Source organism: Ostrinia furnacalis, unplaced genomic scaffold (genome assembly GCF_004193835.3).
Source record: "Ostrinia furnacalis isolate ACB-3 unplaced genomic scaffold, ASM419383v2 OfSCF2104, whole genome shotgun sequence".
In the NCBI taxonomy this organism is placed as follows: domain Eukaryota; kingdom Metazoa; phylum Arthropoda; class Insecta; order Lepidoptera; family Crambidae; genus Ostrinia; species Ostrinia furnacalis.
In genome coordinates, this window is record NW_021132343.1 from 30,143 (window position 1) to 49,648 (window position 19,506).

Here is a 19,506-nt window from a genome sequence, read left to right on the forward strand (position 1 = left end):
TCTTAAAAACAAAGAGCACCTCACATCTCAAAGCGCAGGTGGCAACTGAACTGTCACAGTGTCGAAGCCAACTAGATCGCCGAACGAGCCAGCGCTATAACGTAATATTTTGTTTCTTTCTCTCATAGTATTGTTGTTTTTGGAGTAACAAATACCCTGTTTTTGGAGATAAAAGAACCCAAGATCGCGGTTCAGAATTTCGGTAAAACAAAAAATCGTATATCTCGAGATATCACAGTGTCGTCGCAAATGGGCGATATGTATTTTAACAAAAAAATAATATTTTAAATCAGATTTACTCTATCGTTAAATTCGTCTTTAGAATAAAAAAAGAAAAAAAAACCAAAAATAGAAATAAAAAAATTATTCTTTATAATAATAAGGCGTTTCAAACAATAGTCTGGTGAAGTGAGTGTCTCTCTCCGAAAAGCGGGACAGAGCTTGTCCCGCGCGGGACATATAAATTTGATTTAAAAATCGGGACGTCCCGCCAAAATCGGGACGTCCATTTGTACATGTACAATACATGCATATAACGAACAGTATTAGCGAGCCACCACACATGTAAAGCTCACTCGCCTTCGTGAATTGCAACAACTATACTACATTTTACTTACGCACACAGACGCATCTCAAAGGGCGGTATTCGCGCTCGCACTGGTTTAGACTGGTTTGCGACACTTCGCGTGTGGTTTAGACTGGTTTGCGACACTTCGCGAGTGGTTTAGACTGGTTTGCGACACTACGCGTGTGGTTTACACTGGTTTGCTACACTTCGCGTGTGGTTTAGACTGGTTTGCGATACTTCACGTGTGGTTTAGACTGGTTTGCGATACTTTGCGCGTGTAGTTGTCTTTGTATGTAGATTGTCTTCTGCTCCTATGTATTTTGTGACCGAGACCTCCAATTAAGGTTGCATTCTGAGGTTGTGTGGTTTGCGGACCACAGAGTCAACACAATTAGACATGTGACGTAGGTACACTCAGCATCAATTCGTTACGCCAAAAGATTTCAAAAAGTTGGTCTATTCCATTTGAAGGTACGATTTATTTATAGGTATTCAAATGAAACTAAAATAATAATGTAACTAGAGTAATCGCCTCTGTCTAGTGGTAAGACCACCTGCTTCAGAGCTGAGGTCCCGGGTTAATACTCAATACTCAATTCTTTATTGCATTCCACTGAATTCTGTTCTATTTTTCTGTTCAGTAAGATAGCCAGTTCCTCCGTGGTTGAGGATTCCGGGTGAAGCTCGCTTCCACCTTCGGCCTGATCATCGCTTACCATCAGGTGAGATACAGGCCAAGAGCTTCCTCGTTGTGGATAAAAAAAACATAACGGCTACTTTGGGTGTCACTAACTATTTGTCGCTGACTGTACCGTCTGCAAAAGGGACAATGTTAATTACATTGTGACGCAATTATAATTAGAGCCAAAGTAATTATTTAATGGTAACAATAAAAAGTTTAGCGCAGCGTAGGACGTCCCAAGGTGGACCGACGACCTCATAAAAGTACCGGGAAGGCGCTGGATGCAGTCCGGGCCATTGTGGAAATCATTGGGGGAGGCCTATGTTCAGCAGTGGACGTCCTGTGGCTGAAATAATGATGATGATGATGATGAACAATACTAAGTGAAAGTCTGTCTTTTTGCTAACTTTTCATGTATTTGATACACTGAACAGACTCTATTAAGATGATAGATTATAGTTTTCCTTGAGAAAAGACCCTGAAGAGGCTGACAAAGGTGACTGACGCCCGTATTTACGAACATTACTATGAGGTCTCACATTGCGCGTGGACGCATAGGGTGACACACGGACCAATCACAGAGCTCTATTCAACACTGTCCGTTCGATTTGCTGTTTCAAACAAACTCAGTAAAACTCATTTATTTCTTTAAGTAGGCTTTAAAAAAGCACTTTTACACGTCCCAGTATTAACCCTACCACTGCTTCAGGACAATAAATGGGCCAGTGCTGAGAAGAAGCAGCGCAAGAAACTCAAACACTATCTAAACATCAGTGGTAGGGTTAAAAGTGCTTTTTGAAAGCCTATTAGCAGAAAATAAATGACTTTGACAGACTTTTAGTTATTAGTTTAAGAAATGGGAATGACTTTAAGACTCTTGAAAATTATAATCCAATGGGGTGAAAAAAAGATGATTTTTTTATTTTTTCATAGGTATTCAAAACTCATTTTTATTTTTGACGACAGGTTCATCCGTTGTCTAAGTAGCTCAGATGGAAGAGCAGTCGCCCGGCACGCGAAAGGTCGAGGGTTCGATTCCTGCCTTAGGCATTTAGATTTTTCAAGTTATTTATAATTTTCAAATTAGTTTGAGATTTATATCGATACTTAAGTCTAAAAATTAAATAACTCATTTTACGTTTTTGGTTTAGGTATACAAATATTTATATAGTTTTTAAATAGGCAAAAAGTCAGTTTTTTTACCAAGGGAAGACAAAATTACAGCATAGGTAGGTATTTACATAACATAGCAACGTGAGATGGTTTCTACGCAGCAACGTTTTGTTTTAAGTGGGTGATTGCTAAATAAATATACTAATGTTTACATTAATTTGTTAATGGAAACGACTACTAGCTAGATTTATTATTGAGTAGGTTTTGCCAGCGGCTACGCCCGCGTATTTTATTGTATGCTTGTATTGAATGGGCTCTGAAACTGCACCGATTTGAAAATTCTTTCACCATTAGAATTCTACATTATCCCTAATGAAAAGCTGGTAAATATTAACCCTTTCAGCACGGATTGTACTAAACTTGCGTTGACACTCAAAAAATTCTAGAGGTCGCGGATTTTGATTTTGCTGCGCCGAAACGGTCTCGATCGTTTGTGCATTACCTAATCTAACCGTTAGAACATACGCGCGGGGAGAAATACTTGCCAGTGACGCGTCAGGACTTGTGCAAGACAGGACTCATGTTTGTTGACGGCCGAGGAAGACGTGAGTGTTTTGTTTCTATATTTAATGTGATATTTATGTTATCAATCGTATTTATTTCATTTGTTTATATATCCCTTGACTGTAAAACAAAAAAATATTACAGTATTTATCAACATTTTCTTATAAAAAAGCCATTTAATTGCGAGCGCACGTTCGTGCGTTGTCGTTTTATGATGTGCTTTTAGGTAACATTGAAATAATACTAAAATGATCTATTTTTCAACTGGTTGTGCTCTAAACGAGAATCTGGTGGAACAACTGATCGGAAATGGGTGCACATCTGACTTGGAGGAGGAATCGGACGAGGAACAACTAAGCGAAGCTTTTCTGTTTCTGGAAAATGATGCAGATAGTCCACACAACGGTGAAGGGGATGAGTCTAATGAAGAAATTGGAGTCCCCTTAGCACAACACGGGCAATTAAATGTGACAGAGCCTAGAAACCAGCCAGCAGCCTCTACCAGTGGTCTACCAATGCAAGAAAGACGCAGAATTTGGCGCGCAACTAACTTCGAAAACAAATGCCATGATTTTCCACCAAGAGTAACAGCTGGTGAGGTAAATAAATTAAGGCTAAGGACTTGCTGTGGTTCAGATTGAACCTTGCTGATGCTCTGATTGCTTCGGTTCCTCAGGCTGATCAAGTTTTAGAAGATGAAGCTCCTATTTCTGAACCATCAACTAAAAGATATAGACCAGCTGTGGTTCCATCGTCAGATAAACAATTGTACAAATTTAACCATTTCCTGATCTCACAAGAGGTAGAAAATGCAGGTTAGAGATTAGAGAACTGCACGTCTTCCACTACTATCCGTTGCACAAAATGCAACGTTCATTTGTGCCTTGTTAGGAATAAAAATTGCTTCCTAGCATGTCATACCACAAAATTTTCTATTTGATTAATATTGTTACTAAGAAGACTGCTTTGTTTCATTAAAAATGGTAGGAAATATTTCTGTTTGTTTTTGATTAATGTTATTGTTCAATAAAGGTGTCATAATTATGTTACTCAAAGTAATTCTGTTTTTAAGTCTAAGAATATCGAAAATGCTAGATATTTTTTAAAAATCTTGTCATTAAAATGTAATTAGTATGCGAGATTAAATACTTATGTTGATGAGACTGATAAATAGGGCTATAATAAATAAAGTACTTATAATTAAACAAACTTTGTATGATTTATTATGGAATGCACGATCCTGCGTTAGCTGAGTAGAACCTGGAACGCACGTACGTGCGATGTCTATTGGGGGGAAACCAGAGGGGGGGGATTTTTTTACTATTTTTGTTGGGGACTTTGAATGCTATGGGTTACATATAAATACAAGTTTTTTCAAGTTTTCACTTTTTGTTCTGTCGTGCTGAAAGGGTTAAAGACATTATAAACTAGCGAAAAGCTATATCGAAGAGCTGATGGCCGCTGGGGCAGGAAAGTTCTTGAGTGGCGACCACGAGCCGGAAGACGTAGTGTGGGCAGGCCTCCCACTAGGTGGACCGACGATCTGTTGAAGGTCGCGGGAGGTGCCTGGATGCAAGCGGCGCAGGACCGGTCTTTGTGGAAATCCTTGGGGGAGGCCTTTGTCCAGCAGTGGACGTCTTTCGGCTGAAACGAACGAACGAACGAACGATAAAAAGTCAAAAAAAGTCAAAGTCAAAATTTCTTTATTTGTTTAGACTAATAAATAGTTCTTACAAATCGTCATTTGCTCTTAAGGAGCCTCTACATGTCTCATAATCTTTTTACCCTACCAGCGCTTCGAGACCAACATTTGGCAAGTGCTGAGAAGAAGCGCCGCAACAAACTCAGTCACCACTGTCTGCCGGTTAATATAAATAAATAGAAATAGTAGTAGTAGGTACATTCGATTCAGGAGCAGTTCACTGAATTTACCATGCATTCTTGTATGGTGTATCATTTAATAAGAATGGGTATACAAGATTGCGTGGTATATTAAACAAGGTAGTGACGTGCTAATATCTAGACTTACATATTAAGGTACTAGTAGAAATGACTCGCATACATAGATTTGAATAACTTGGATTGACCAGTCCCCGAAAGCAGCGCCTGTTCACAGACATGACGAGTGAACCAGCCATCGCTTCACTCGACCATATTAGAGGGAATGTAAACTAGCGGCCGCCCGCGACTTCGTACGCGTAGATCCCGTTTTAACCCCTCAGGGGTGGAGTTTCATAAAATCCGTTCTAAGTGAGCACCTACGTTGTAAAGAGAACCCCCATGCAAAATTTGAGACTCTTAGCACTTGTAGTTTCTGAGATTTCGTGATGAATGAGTGAATCAGACCTTTCGCTTTTATAGATATAGAAGATTTCAGTCAATATTAATTACTCTGCTTCATTTGTTCGATACATTTTCAATCAAAGACAAGGTATCAAATTGTTAATGACTTTAGAAATACAACCCTTCGATCGAGTACCAAAATAAAGTTGCTATCTCCATCGATACAGTCAACGTCAGTAGTTCGTGAGAAAGTGATCACAAAGTTGACACAACCTTATTCCATCGTAACAAAGACGTGTTGTGTATTTAGCTACTTTGTGTGTCACGAAATATGATGCTAACTGTACTACAAAGGCCCGGGGACTGCGCACAACTTAAATTACTTACTTTAAGAAATTGACGACTTTGGAGCCGGCAGAATTGAGTTACACTGTTCAGGACATAACGTAGAGGGGAACAGAAGTATTTATTACCCTTAGAATAGCATGTATATAGAGCCTAGTATAGATTAGGCATGGAACATTTCATGAATAGCAGGTGAAAAATCATATGAAATGAATTTCATTAATAACACCTGCTATTTTACTTCACATAGACTGCTATAATTTCACAGTCAACGAAATCACGAATCACATGAAGTTCATTCATTCATTCTAGCGAAATCCGTGAGCGCAGCTCTGCGAAGCGACCGAGCGAGTAAGAAGGAATGATTTGATCATGTGCGTGTTAGAAAAGGACAAGAGATGTGATGACGGACGAAACTGGGCATTTTAAATAACTTTAAACTCAAAGGTGTAAAAGGTTTAGATTTCCTTGTCATAATTCGTATGATTTCATTAGATAGCAGGCAGATGAAATGAATGATTTTCACTAGTCGCGCGGTTATTGATGTGCTGTGAAACTGTTTCGCACCCTTAATAATATAGGGGCACAACTCAAAATTTTTGGTTTTTTACTTTTTGTACTAGAGAGGCATATTTTCGTCAGTTCTACAAGATGGCTTTCACAGAAATCGAAAACAATGATCAGATTAAAGAGTTCTACATTTTGTGCCCCTTCCATACTTTCATCTATCTTCCCGCTAGAAGGGCTGAATCAGAGACATGCCGATATTTGTCGAATCCGGCCCCCGCGACTGTGGTCCAATTTGGAGTTGTGCCTTTGTGTGACAAACTTTTAAGTAAGTGTTAGTGAGCTAAGTCTAATTAATTCCATATATTTCTAATAATATGTTACATTTTCATTTTTATTACATTGATAAAGTCCCGTTAATCATATAAAATTATAAAATATAACTTTAACTTTAGTTAGGCGGACCATGGATGGGTGTTTGTAGTTAAATTTATAACTCTCCTATAAAAGTAATTTGCTTCTTGGTATTAATTTTCATACCTATTGGTTGATTAGGAGCCTATAGAATGTTTTATCGCGATGCTAAGAAATAAAGCGGTGGTCTTATACTGAATTGGCTATAAGCTACTATACCGCACAATAACTGTCCCCAATGTTATTGGGCGTAAATCAATATAAAAATCGAATAATACACTTATTTTTAAATATTAGAGAGCAATATTAGGGAATATGCCATATAAAACAATTCAGCCTAAGGATTAGATGGGCACAAGTACAAGTAATACCCAAAATCACAACAACAGAAATAGTAAAATAAAGGCCTAACTTTGAAATATTCTTTTAAACAATTTTTTTACATACTTATAATCAATATTTTCAAAAATGTCTCATGTCAAATTATATAACAGATACCAGTGATGAAGTATGCTTAATTTGAAAGTTGTAGCTGATAAAATAAAGATTTTAGAGCCAATTATGTAAAAAACCGCGATCCGCCGATTGGTTTTTTGGCTTTTCCCAAAAAACTGAATTTTGGAGTTGTGCCCATTCATTATTAAGGGTGCGGTTTGTTTTTTGTTGTGCGACATAAATGAAACAGATATTGTTACATTTCATATTTTAGCTAATTAGAAATCCTTCATCATAATTCATACTTCATTAAAAGTAGCACATTATATGAAAGAGCTACATTACAACACTGCGAATAAAAATCATTGCCTGTGAAATTTCGCATGTGAAATCATATGAAAAAAAATCTTTATTTCATAGAATGAAAATGAATGAAAAATAGCAATCATTTCCATGTCTAGTATAGATCGTTTCATTCACGAAGACGCGCCCCACCAATTTTTGGTCGAGGTCGCGCGGGTGCGGGGAGTTTGATCCGAGCAATCCGAGCGTCATTATTGTAGTGTGCGTGTGCACTCACGGATGATTATTAGTATGTACCGATAACACTCAAACATTAGCGGAAGAATGTTGGGGCGCTTTTTTGTGGATATGCTCTACATTTCCTAGCTTTTTGTAAAAAATATGTCTTTTTGTAAAAAATATCACTAGATAGGTCTACATAATTTATGCTTACTGTTGTTGTAAACTTTGTTTGTCTACTGTCATCCGCTTTGCCCTGGACCTTAACTTCGAACTCCTTCGTTCTTCTGATTAATTTCGTTGCGGGTCCAATGACAGTTTAACTTTCCCTAGGGACAAACTTGACCTTCACTGGTTGGGTTATGGCGGTCAAGCTGAAGATTCTGGCTACACAGGAGTTGCAGCGGTGGGAACGAGATGTGGGAGTGTCAATACTGGATATTTGTGTATTGTAAAGACTTTACATTTTGTAATTATAAGTAATCTCATTTGTTGCTGGAGGAACAAGCAAAAACTTTTTCAAGAAGGTTCAATTTAAATTGACTCCTAACTGGCAAGATGACTCATGTGGCACATCAACCGCCTCGGTGGTCTAGTGGTAAGACCACCTGCTTCAGACGCAGAGGTTCCCGGGTTCGATTCCCAGTGGGGGCAGATTTTTCTGTTCGGTTTGGTTGGTGGTAGGGCTTGTTCTAAGTCCGCCTGGCTAGCTACCACCATCTTACCTAAGTCTGTCGCCATAACAACAATGTTAACAGCATTGTTGTGTTCCGGCAGTTATAGGTAAGATAGCCAGTTCCACTGTGGTTGAGGATTCCGGGTGAAGCTCGCTTCCACCTTCGGCCTGATCATCACTTACCATCAGGTGAGATACAGGCTATTAGCTTCCTCGTTGTGGATAAAAAAATCAAGATTTACTGACAAAGGTGTCTTAAGGCTGACAAAGGTGACTGAGTTTCTTCCACCACATTTTCTCTGCAGCAGCCCATGTTGTCCCGAAGTGGTGGTAGGGCAAGCTATATTTGAGACGTGTATAAGTGCCCTGGATAGGGCCTAAGTAAAGGGAGGCACCTACTCTAATCTATCTTGATTGATAGTTTGGAATCCAGTGAAAACATAGTATATTTCGTATCCCGGTTTTTGGAGCGGAAAACACTTTAAGATAAACCAAAACTCACGCAGGCGAAACCGCGGGCAAAAGCTAGGGAAGAATAAAATGATATTGTAATAGTTTTAACTATAACAAATTCAAGCAAGACTTTGAAATAACTTGAGAACTTCTAACAGTAAACCAGCGAGGCCAATATTAAAGTTGTTGGGAAGAGTTATACAGGGTGACCACAAAATATGAGTTCACGAAAAATAATTTACTAAAACATAATAAAATCCCTGGTTTGATTACCACGGGACTATTCCCACCTCTCGTTCCCACCGCTGCAACTCCTGTGTAGCCAGGATCTACAGCTTGACCGCCAATAACCCAACCAGTGAAGGCCAAGTTTGTCCCGGGAAAATTGCACTGTCCTTCGACCCGCAACGAAATTAATCAGAAGAACATAATAGGAGTTCGAAATTATGCATCAAGGGGATTTGACTTACGTCGCGCACCCGACGTATTAATTTAATCGGGATTCAAAAATACGCCACGGGCTTTCTTCTTTGAATCCAGAGTTAAGTATTATTCGGACAGTACTAAGGTTTTAATAAGTTGAGTTTGAAATAGCTTTTTAGATAGAATGGCAATAATAAAACAAATCCGTATCCAGTTGTTTCTTGGTCACCCTATATTGTGCAAATTGATCAAAGTTGGGCAATACTATGTACACTCGTACGAATTGATTGTTCCAATCAGTAAACTTATATGATCCCAATATCTGATACTCTTAGAAATAGATTATAGATATTGTATTGTATTATTAGTCGACTAGAACTAAAGCCCGGTCTGTGAGCACGTAGAATTTTGTCCAATGACCCCTAGCTACCCATCCTGTCGCGACTGTGCGACTGGCATCCGCAGTGAGTGTGCGATCGCGATAGCAACATGATTACGCGCGAGCAATAAGGATGGGTAGCTTGGGGTCATTGGACAAAATTCTACGTGCTCGGAGACCAGACTATAGACAGGGTTTCTAAACTAGTTCGAGCCTTAGTCAGTGCCTGGGGTATGGGAGCGGCACGGGAGGGAGTTTTAGAGGCGTCAAACGTCAGCGAGACTAGATATGCTTCAGATTTGTATGCTCTGTCACGTCTTAATATATCAATGTCACGGGGTCCCGTTAAGGACTGAGTTAAGCGCTAGACTTCTACTCATCATCATCATCATCATTTCAGCCACAGGACGTCCACTGCTGAACATAGGCCTGCAACGTGGAAAGCATTGGGGGAGACCTATAATATCTACACAAAATTCCATGCACAGTGGGTGGGGATTTATTTCTTTTCAATATTTTGTATATTTGTGTAGTGTAAACAACTTTCTGATCGCGAACTAAAAACAAAATACATTTTTGTACAGCTAATTTAAATAAATAAGTCATATACCTGGATGCGGTCAGCGCAAGACCGGTCGTTATGGAAATCCTTGGAGGAGGCCTTTGTCCAGCAGTGGACGTCATTTGGCTGAACTAACGAATACGTCATATTAACAATCTGTTTAATTGTTTCAGATCGACTATGCCTGTAAATGGTGAGTTCCAGACAAAATCATTTATTTTTCTTTCTTTCTACAGCCAAAGTGGTAAAAAAATACACAAAAAGCATCATTTTCTTTTATGAAGCGCTTCATAGTGACAAAAAAATCATGAAATTAAGTATGCACTACTCAATACTACTCATACTATCACCCACGTATTTATCTATTTAATGAGCAACATAATAAGCTTACAGAAATGCGTATGCCTACCTCGAATCGTTATCGAGAAAAAGTGTTGAAAGAAAAAATTGGCAAAAAATCTTATACCTATTGTCCATCTTTGCCCATCTTATACCTACCTATCACGTTGACAACCTAGCTACGGAACCCCAAAAAGAAACAGTTCAAAGATAAAATATACCTAAACAGCGATTTCTTACAGGAAATGGATGATTTATCAACATCACAACGCGTTGAGTAAATATTTCAAACATGGCCTCTCTGTTTAGCCATTCCGAGTCATTAGGCACCCTCCCCTCCCCCTGGCGGGCAAAGAGTAAAATAGTTGAGTGTAGAATGGACACTACGTACATCTAAATATAAAAAGCAGAAACTGACTGACTCACTGACATATCAATGCACAGCATAAACGGCTAAGCGTAGGCACTTGAGGAAGGGACGTAGCTTAGGTACCGTAGAGGTGCACTAAGAAAGGAATTCCCGAAATTCCCACGGGAACGAGAATTAGCGGGAAAATCCTTATGTATGAAAAATATAAACCGCGTAAGATAGATGAAGGGGTAAAACGGGATCCACGCGTACGAAGTCGCAGGCGGCCGCTAGTGTTGTATAAAACGAATGTAATGCTTATGGGATACGTAATATTATGTAGATACATATTAATTAAATACTTAAAGGTTTTGCTCGCGGCTCGCGGTTGAAACCAAAATTAACGCGGGTGATGTATTCTAGCAAATAAATTATTGAATTTGAATTTAATTTCGGTCAGGCTCAGAATGGTTTTTATCCATTCATATTTATTAGGGATCATGGAGAATTCTAATGGTGAAAGAATCAGTCCAGTACCTTCGGTACCTATTCAATTCACAATAAAATCTTTCCTCTTTATAAAATAAGTAAAAAAGTTAATAATTAAATCTCAGAAACTATAACACCTACGAGCTTGAGCAGGTAGGTTTTTTAGGGCGTAGTCATCCACTGAGAACGGATTTTACGAAACTCCACCCCTAAGGAGGTAAAACGGGATCCACGCGTACGAAGTCGTGGCGGCCGCTAGTTATAGATTAACGCCCGTATTCACAAGCGATACTTGCTTAAGTGAAGCAGCAAATCGAGCGCACAGTGTTGAATAGAGCTCTGTGATTGGTTCGTGTGTGACTCTGCGTCCGCGCGCACTGTGACCTCTTAATAATGCTTGTGAAAACGGGCGAAGGTTTTCAGAGCCGGTGAGGCCCTTGAACTTTTTTGCCTAAATTCCAATCTATCTAAAAGATATCTTTCTAGATAAACCTCATCTATCCTCCCACACTTTCCTAGAAACAAGCGAGATCGAATTCCCCTAAACAAAATCTGCGAACTAAATTTAGGTTTTGGGCAAGATAATTTAGAGAGATTTGTCAGACTAGACGTAATAAATGGCTTTAGAAGCCTTTCTAACTATTCTCTATTTATTTATTTATTTATTAACTAGCGCCCGCCCGCGACTTGGTACGTGTGGATCCCGTTTTACCCCCTTAAGGGTGGAGTTTCGTAAAATCCTTTCTTAGCGGATGCCTACGTCATAACATCTACCTGCATGGCATGCAGCCCGATCGGTCCAGTGGTTTGGGCTGTGCGTTGATAGATCACTATGTCAGTCAATAATTTTTTTTACCTGCCTTGTCTTGCATAAAAAAAAAGTCTCGCTGACGTTTGACGTTACAAAAACACCCTCCCGAACCGCTCCCATACCTCGGGCACTTAGTTAAGCGCTAGCCTATTATTACGTTTCTTTATAGGTCATACGTATCCTTTGTGCCCTGATTGGCTTCCATTGTTTTAATATCAATTCAACTTTAATAGGTTTTGATTCTTTGCCTTTGTTTGTATGGTCTTTGATGAGAAATCTATTCGTGGAATGGAGCTGGAGGTTTTTTTCTAAGTTTTAGTGCAGGTTATTCAAGTCAAATCAAATCAAAAATATTTATTCAATTTTCACCTGTACTTTGACACTTATGAACTTCAATAATAAGAAATAGATAAAAAGGTAGCCCTTATGGGAAATTTTACATGTCTCCTTATCTTTTGAGCCCTACCAGCGGTTTTTTTGTTTGGCTTATTAGCTTCGTGCGGTTTTACTTGCTTAAACGAAGCAGCAAATCGATCGCAGCTGAATAGAGCTCTGTGATTGGTTCGTGTGTCACCCTGTGTGTCCACGCGCACTGTGAGACTTCAAGGTTTTTTTTTGTTAATACGGGCGTTAGGCAGTGTCATCAATATTTCAAACTAGCGGCCGCCCGCGACTTCGTACGCGTGGATCCCGTTTTACCCCTTAGGGGTAATTTTGCAAAATCCCGTCTTAGTGAGCACCTACGTTCTAAAAGGAACCCCCATGCAAAATTTGAGACTCCTAGCACTTGTAGTTTCTGAGATTTCGTGATGAGTGAGTGACTTTTCGCTGTTATATCTATAGAAGACTAGCTTTCCGCCCGCGGCTTCGCCCGCGTGGAATTTCGTTTGTTAAATTATCCTGAATTTTCTTTGCTATAAACCTCACGGAGCCCGAAACCTTTCCAACGAATGCAAAACCGTGGAAATCGGTTCGTGCGTTCTGGAGTTATAGCGTCAGGAAGGAAAACCCGACTTATTTTTATATAGTAGATTATTTTAGAAAACCAAATAAAACTGGTAAAGATAACGTTTGAATCTAAATAAATGTAGAACCTCCCCTTAACTAAATAATGTCACGTAATAACTATTGACTCTACCTAGTTTTAATTTGACTGGCTTCCAAGATTCCAGCAAGTTCAGAAAACTAAGATGGCCGAACGAAAGACGAACTTTTAACGAAGTTTGAACAGCCTCCAGCTTAACTAAATAGCAGCTTTTATGTCCATGCAATAAGAGTCATTTTGTAACAAAAATGTAGTCGAATGTGTTGTTGATTGTACCTACTTGATAGATGGCGCTGAAGGTCGAATGGATCGCGATTCGGAAAATTCGAAAATTTTGAAACAGAAGTTTTAATATTTTTCGCTAAGATACTAATTTTGATCGTTCGTTTGTTTGTTTCAGCCGAAAGACGTCCACTGCTGGACAAAGGCCTCCCCCAAGGATTTTGATCGAATATACCAAAATTAAACAAGTATTTCTGCTGGTGTTGTCTGTAAATACAGATGGGCAAAGGCCTTTAAACGTTTTTTATGTAAAAGACTATTAAGAGTAATTTGATATTGACTTTTAAGAAGCTCACAAAAATGTAAAGCATGTGTGCTAGTCAGCTTCGTAAAAAAGTTTTTTGGGTTGTTGTTGAATTTCGGTCTCGGTCTCTTCTCTCAGTCTCTTACTGTCTCGGTCTCTTGTCACGGTCTCTTCTCTCGGTCTCTTATCACAGTCTCTTCTCTCGGTTTTATGTCGCTGTCGCGACGCAAACCGTCACCTTATTGAACAGTTAGAATTTCTGTCGCATTAGAAATGATCAAAATTGCACTGCGGTATCATTTCTCAACGTTCGAATCATCTTTAGTACTACGCAAGCAATGTAAGCTGTTTACATTAAGACGTCGCTGCTGTCATCATTGCTGTCGCGAGCAATGTGTTCTGTTTTTGGGCATATTGCTGCGACACCGGCCCCGCCCCCTTGTCACATCTCCCTTTAGTTTCTGTGACCTGTGGCATCTACGTACTAGGTAGGTGTATAGTAGGTCAGTAGTAAATAATCCACTGGTCTCTTGGGGGTGGATAGTGCGAAGGTGTCTCGCTAACTTAGATTGCTTAGTTAGTAGGGTGTCCACACTGCAGTGGCGGTATGTGGGACAATAAATTGAAACAAGCAAAGTTTATTGTAAGGTCACCTGGGTGAGGCGAAAGCAACTATGAAGCGAAAGTTACTTAGAAAACACTCAAACACCTACACCGCCACAGAAAATTAACATGTGCCTCAAAAACACACTATCCTCCCAACCCAACCGACCAGTTTCAGGGCCAGTCTGAAAATCAGCGCTGAGCTTGTAGCTCAGCATTATGCTGAGACTGGTACCTTTTGCTTTCCTATAAAAGTGTAACATCATAATCAAATTTTTGTTTATAACTTTTTCTTTTTTTTCTTTCTTTATTTCTGTGTACAGATAGGGTTTGTGACAAATGCTCGTATTCACAAACGATGTTTCGAATCGAACGCACAGCGTTGAATAAAGCTCTGTGATTGGTTTGTGTGTCACCCTGTGCGTCCACGCGCACTGTGACACCATAGTATTGTTTGTAGGCTTCTCCCACTGATTTCCATATCGCCCAGTTGGTAGCGGCCTGCATCCAGCGCCTTCCAGCTACCTGATGATGTCGTCGGTCCACCTTATGGGTGGATGTCACTGTGTTTTCCGGTACGTGGCCTCCACTCCAGAACCTTGCTGGCACATCGGCAATAGTGACTGAGTTTCTTGTGCTGCTTGTTCCCAGCACATCGGCCGTCCTATCTGCGTACAATAGTGACTGAGCTGACGTCTCAGCACTGGCCCTTTTACTGTCTCGAAGCAGTGGTAGGGTTAACTAGGACGTGTAAAAGTGCTTTTTAAAAGCCTACTTGCAAAAATAAAATGAGTATTTACTATGTGCCCTACCTATTGCCACTTCAGCTTGCTAATCCACACAATTTATAACTTACTAATCTTAAATTCTTGCCATAAAAGGCCTTAGCTCCAGACTGAATGAAAGATTAAAACTTAAGCCCTTTATCAGCCCTATTAAAGCTATCAATTAAACACGTCCGGAGTATTTATGTAGTGTCCGCTATCGATCGCCGGACGTCCGGCCGGCTGCCGTCCGCGCCGGACGCAGGCTTGATTGGTTAACGATGTAACTCAGGAATGGGCAGTAAGTTAAGTTTTACATTTCATTTTGAAGAAATCTATTACTTCAGTTGGGAATCGAACCTACGATACGTTCTATCTCTTGTTGGCTGATTTTTTTTAACATCGGGAAATGCTTTGCGTATAACCAATGGGTTATGTGCCAGTGGGTTATGTGGGACTCTCCCCGCCTGCTCACTAAAGGCGGGGCCTACTCACTAAAAACCGACGGTGTCCACCAGAGCTCAAAGAAGCGGAGCCGTGAGTTAATGTCCTAGCTCTGACATTCGTTCGCAGCTGACAGCTCCGCCTCAGCACTGGTTCGTGTGTCACCCTGTGCGTCCACGCGCACTGTGAGACCTCATAGTAATGTTTGTCAATACGGGTTTAGTACTCGAAATCATTTATTTTCTTTCGCTAGTATTTTGACAACTAATTTCCCCCGATCGCTGCCAAAACCCATCATGGCCGCCAATATGGCCGCCAAGATCTGGACAGCCTAATATAAATTCTCGTGAACCACAAAAAGTCAATTGAAATACCTCCCGTATCGTTTTTCACCAACGGAACATAACTGACTTCAAGGCCGTAACTCCAAGCTTTAATTTTTTGGGAAGAGCACTGAACTGCCATACACTGAATTAAAGTCAGAGCCTGGAGGGAAGGGATTGGGGGTTCCCTCGAAGCCGGTGAGGTTCGCTCGTGAGCGAGCCTATAGCCTGAGCGCTCCTGCACACGACGCCGCCACCGCGCCGCTCTCGCGCCTTTGCACTGTTTATACGCGCCGCGTGAAGCCCGCTGCGGCGGCGGCGCGGCGGCGGCCCACGGTGGTCCCGCGTCTATGTAACAGCGGTCAAAAGTGAAAAACTTCTTAATAAAATAAAATACTTTGTAAAACATTGTATATTATTATATTATGCTACTGAAATTAAAGTAAAATACTCTTTGGGTAAAGAAGACTTCCTTTTTTTAGGCAAATTTCGCAAACCAGTGATTATAAGGATCGCTTAACCAGTCAGAATGTCTATTTTTGAAAACTTTTGTAGACTGAGATGCCTTTTTAAAATACTCTCAATCAGATAATTACTCTTATTTTCTAAATTCTTCATGTCAATATTTTCCTCATCACTAACTAATGATAACTTTAGATTCTGGTACACAAGACGAGACTTTTCAGCATTCGTGCCTTTTGTAACATTACATTGCTCAAATACAAACAATCTTGAAAACGAGCAATGAATTTCTTGGCCTAGAACAGAAAAATAAATTGTCTTGGATTTCAAAGCTAAGTAAATAATGCAACTTTGGATCCCTACTGTCAAGGCCTTTGGTACTCTTGGGTGAAATTGCATACAAAATATAATAAAGCGTATTGTCAGCTAACAAATGACGTATAAATTGTTACGGGGCACGACGGGGAACTAAACTAAAAGTCTGAAAATATTTAATAAATCATCAATTATTTTCATCATATTTGACATGTTAATACCAGCCATATAACTTTAAAATTTTGACAAAAAGTTACACATTACCTTTTTCCAGGATTTCCATTGTTAAATGCACTAGTTTTAAATACAATTTATAAACAAAACTTTATGTAAACAAAGCAATAAACTTAGGACGCGCTGATAGCAACCGTTCTTAGGCATGCAATCATTGACTTCTGACTCGCAAAAGTATACCAATTTGTTAAGAAACATGTTGGAACTTTATTATTTTCTAAAACTAGAGGTTTTTAACTACCTACCTGCGTAAATAAAAAAGATTAATAGACAACTGATTTTTTTGACTTTTGACCTCTGCCGGGCCTTCTGTGCGGCCGCTGCCGCGGGCGAAATTATGCTTTGATGGCGCGGTGGCAGGCTTTATGCGGCGCGTATGAACAGTGGCGCGGCGGCGGCGCGGTGGCGGCGTCGTGTGCAGGAGCGCTCAGGCTATAGGCTCGCTCACGAGCGAACCTCACCGGCTTCGAGGGAACCCCCAATCCCTTCCCTCCAGGCTCTGACTTTAATTCAGTGTATGGCAGTTCAGTGCTCTTCCCAAAAAATTAAAGCTTGGAGTTACGGCCTTGAAGTCAGTTATGTTCCGTTGGTGAAAAACGATACGGGAGGTATTTTAATTGACTTTTTGTGGTTCACGAGAATTTATATTAGGCTTTCGAGATCTTGGCGGCAATATTGGCGGCCATGATGGGTTTTGGCAGCGATCGGGGGAAATTAGTTGTCAAAATACTGGTGAAAGAAAATAAATGATTCCGAGTACCTACTAATGAAAGAAATTAACGCCCGTATTCACAAACATTACTATGACTGACATAGAAACATTACTTGACTGACTGACATAGTGATCTATCAACACACAGCCCAAACCACTGGACGGATCGGGCTGAAATTTGGCATGCAGGTAGATGTTAAGACGTAGGCATCCGCTAAGAAAGGATTTTACGAAACTCCACCCCTAAGGGGGTAAAACGGGATCCACGCGTACAAAGTCACGGGCAAACCTAGTGTAAAATACACAGCCTTAATCCCTAGTACCTCGAAAGGGTCTACAACAACTTATATGATTATGACGCAATAATTAATGTGCACCCGCCCACGCCTTTGTTAACTCGCCCCATTTTTAGGGTTCCGTACCTAAAGGGTGAAAACGGGACTCTATTAGAAAGAAAGAAACAAAGTCAAAGTCAAAATTTCTTTATTTGTTTAGACTAATAAATAGTTCTTACAAATCGTCATTTTGCTCTTAAGGAGCCTCTACATATCTCATAATCTTTTTACCCTACCAGCGCTTCGAGACCAACATTTGGCAAGTGCTGAGAAGAAGCGCCGCAACAAACTCAGTCACCACTGTCTGCCGGTTAATATAAATAAATAGAAAAAGCAGTAGTAGGTACATTTGATTCAGGAGCAGTTCACTGAATTTACCACGCATTCTTGTATGGTGTATCTTATAAGAATGGGTATACAAAATTGCGAAAACATTGGATGATGATCCATCCGACCGATTTCGGCCATGGCGACCAGTCCGACTCCTAGCTGTCTTGGCGGCGCTGGTGTGCCCGATGATGGCTTACGTAGCCTATTTCCGCAGTAAAATCCCTCGCACATTGAGGGCATCTGATGAGCACGCTGCTAACATAGTTATATAGAAAAGTTAGAAACTATGAAAAACCGTGTTTTTGCCGTTTTTTTGCTCGATATTAATAACGGAAAAGGTAGACGCTTGAAATCATCATCATTTCAGGCACTTGACGTCCACTGCTGAACATATTAGGCCTCCCCAATGATTTTCACAACGCCTGGTTGGTAGCGGCCTGCATCCAGCGCCTTCCTTGCTACCTTTATGAGGTCGTCGGTCCACCTTGTGGGTGGACGTCCCTCGCTGCGTTTTCCGGTACGTGGCCTTCACTGCAGAACCTTGCTGACGGTTGAAATACTCATTTAGAAAAAAAAATAAAAAAATAATTTGAATAAATATTACAGGAGAGCTCTTATTTATTCATATTTTTTTTTTAAATTTTAAATAAATAAATATTACAGGAGAGCTCTCGAATGGCGCACAATGGCCCTATCATGAGGCTAAGTGCGGTATTCGATTGCCCTGCAAAACTAACTAACTAACAGGAGAGCTCTCATACGACAAACAAAAGGTACGGAACCCTTCGTACGCGAGTCCGACTCGCACTTGGCCGTTTCTGACCCGTGTAAAGGGTTGTTGAGCATGGAACACTGGTTTGAGTTAAACCATTAGCCAACTTGACTGATGTATTAAACTAGGCGTAGCCCACGGCTTCGTACGTTTTCAGACTATTTGAAAGTCTACGGCTGAGTCACCTTACTTTAACCTTACCCGTGTATTGTATGGAGTTTGACGATTTTTGACGTAAGATGATGCAACCCAGCCTAATTCTTTATTTGTTTAGACTAATAAATAGTTCTTACAAATCGTCATTTTGCTCTTAAGGAGCCTCTACATGTCTCATAATCTTTTTACCCTACCAGCGCTTCGAGACCAACATTTGGCAAGTGCTGAGAAAAAGCGCCGCAACAAACTCAATTATAATATTAATATTAATTAAAGTTGTGGTTATTAACTTTTATTCTTTTTCGCAAAATGTTTTGCAAATTATTTTAACTTTGTAAAAACGTCAAAAATCTGTCAAACTCCATACAAAAAACACCGGTTATCGTTATAGTTACGGTCAAAGTTAGGTAATGCAACTCAGCCTAAAACTTTTAACTCATACAAAGTTATTTCACACAATGTCCTAACTAGGAAACGAATCCAGAACTGCAAATAAAAAAGTCTGACTGGCTCACCACTGGACTACCTTTGTAGTCCAAAGGCGTAGGCTTATCGAATGAAGCTCTCTCGA

At 40.1% G+C, this 19,506-nt stretch overlaps 1 protein-coding gene across 1 annotated transcript; it reads left to right on the plus strand.

The window, feature by feature from the left end:
• Positions 1 to 2,760: 2,760 nt before the first annotated feature.
• Positions 2,761 to 3,685, plus strand: LOC114354672 (uncharacterized). Its single transcript, XM_028307176.1, has 2 exons — positions 2,761 to 2,968; positions 3,195 to 3,685. Exons 1-2 carry the CDS (start codon positions 2,944 to 2,946, stop codon positions 3,566 to 3,568), a joined length of 399 nt encoding a protein of 132 aa, XP_028162977.1. The 5' UTR covers positions 2,761 to 2,943; the 3' UTR covers positions 3,569 to 3,685.
• Positions 3,686 to 19,506: the final 15,821 nt, after the last annotated feature.

Bases quoted from the DNA above. Each gene is read 5' to 3' on its own strand.
- LOC114354672 (XM_028307176.1), top strand. From the start codon at position 2,944: ATGTTTGTTGACGGCCGAGGAAGAC. The intron at 2,969-3,194 runs GTGAGTGTTTTG...ATTTTTCAACTG, and splicing joins TGTTGACGGCCGAGGAAGAC to GTTGTGCTCTAAACGAGAAT.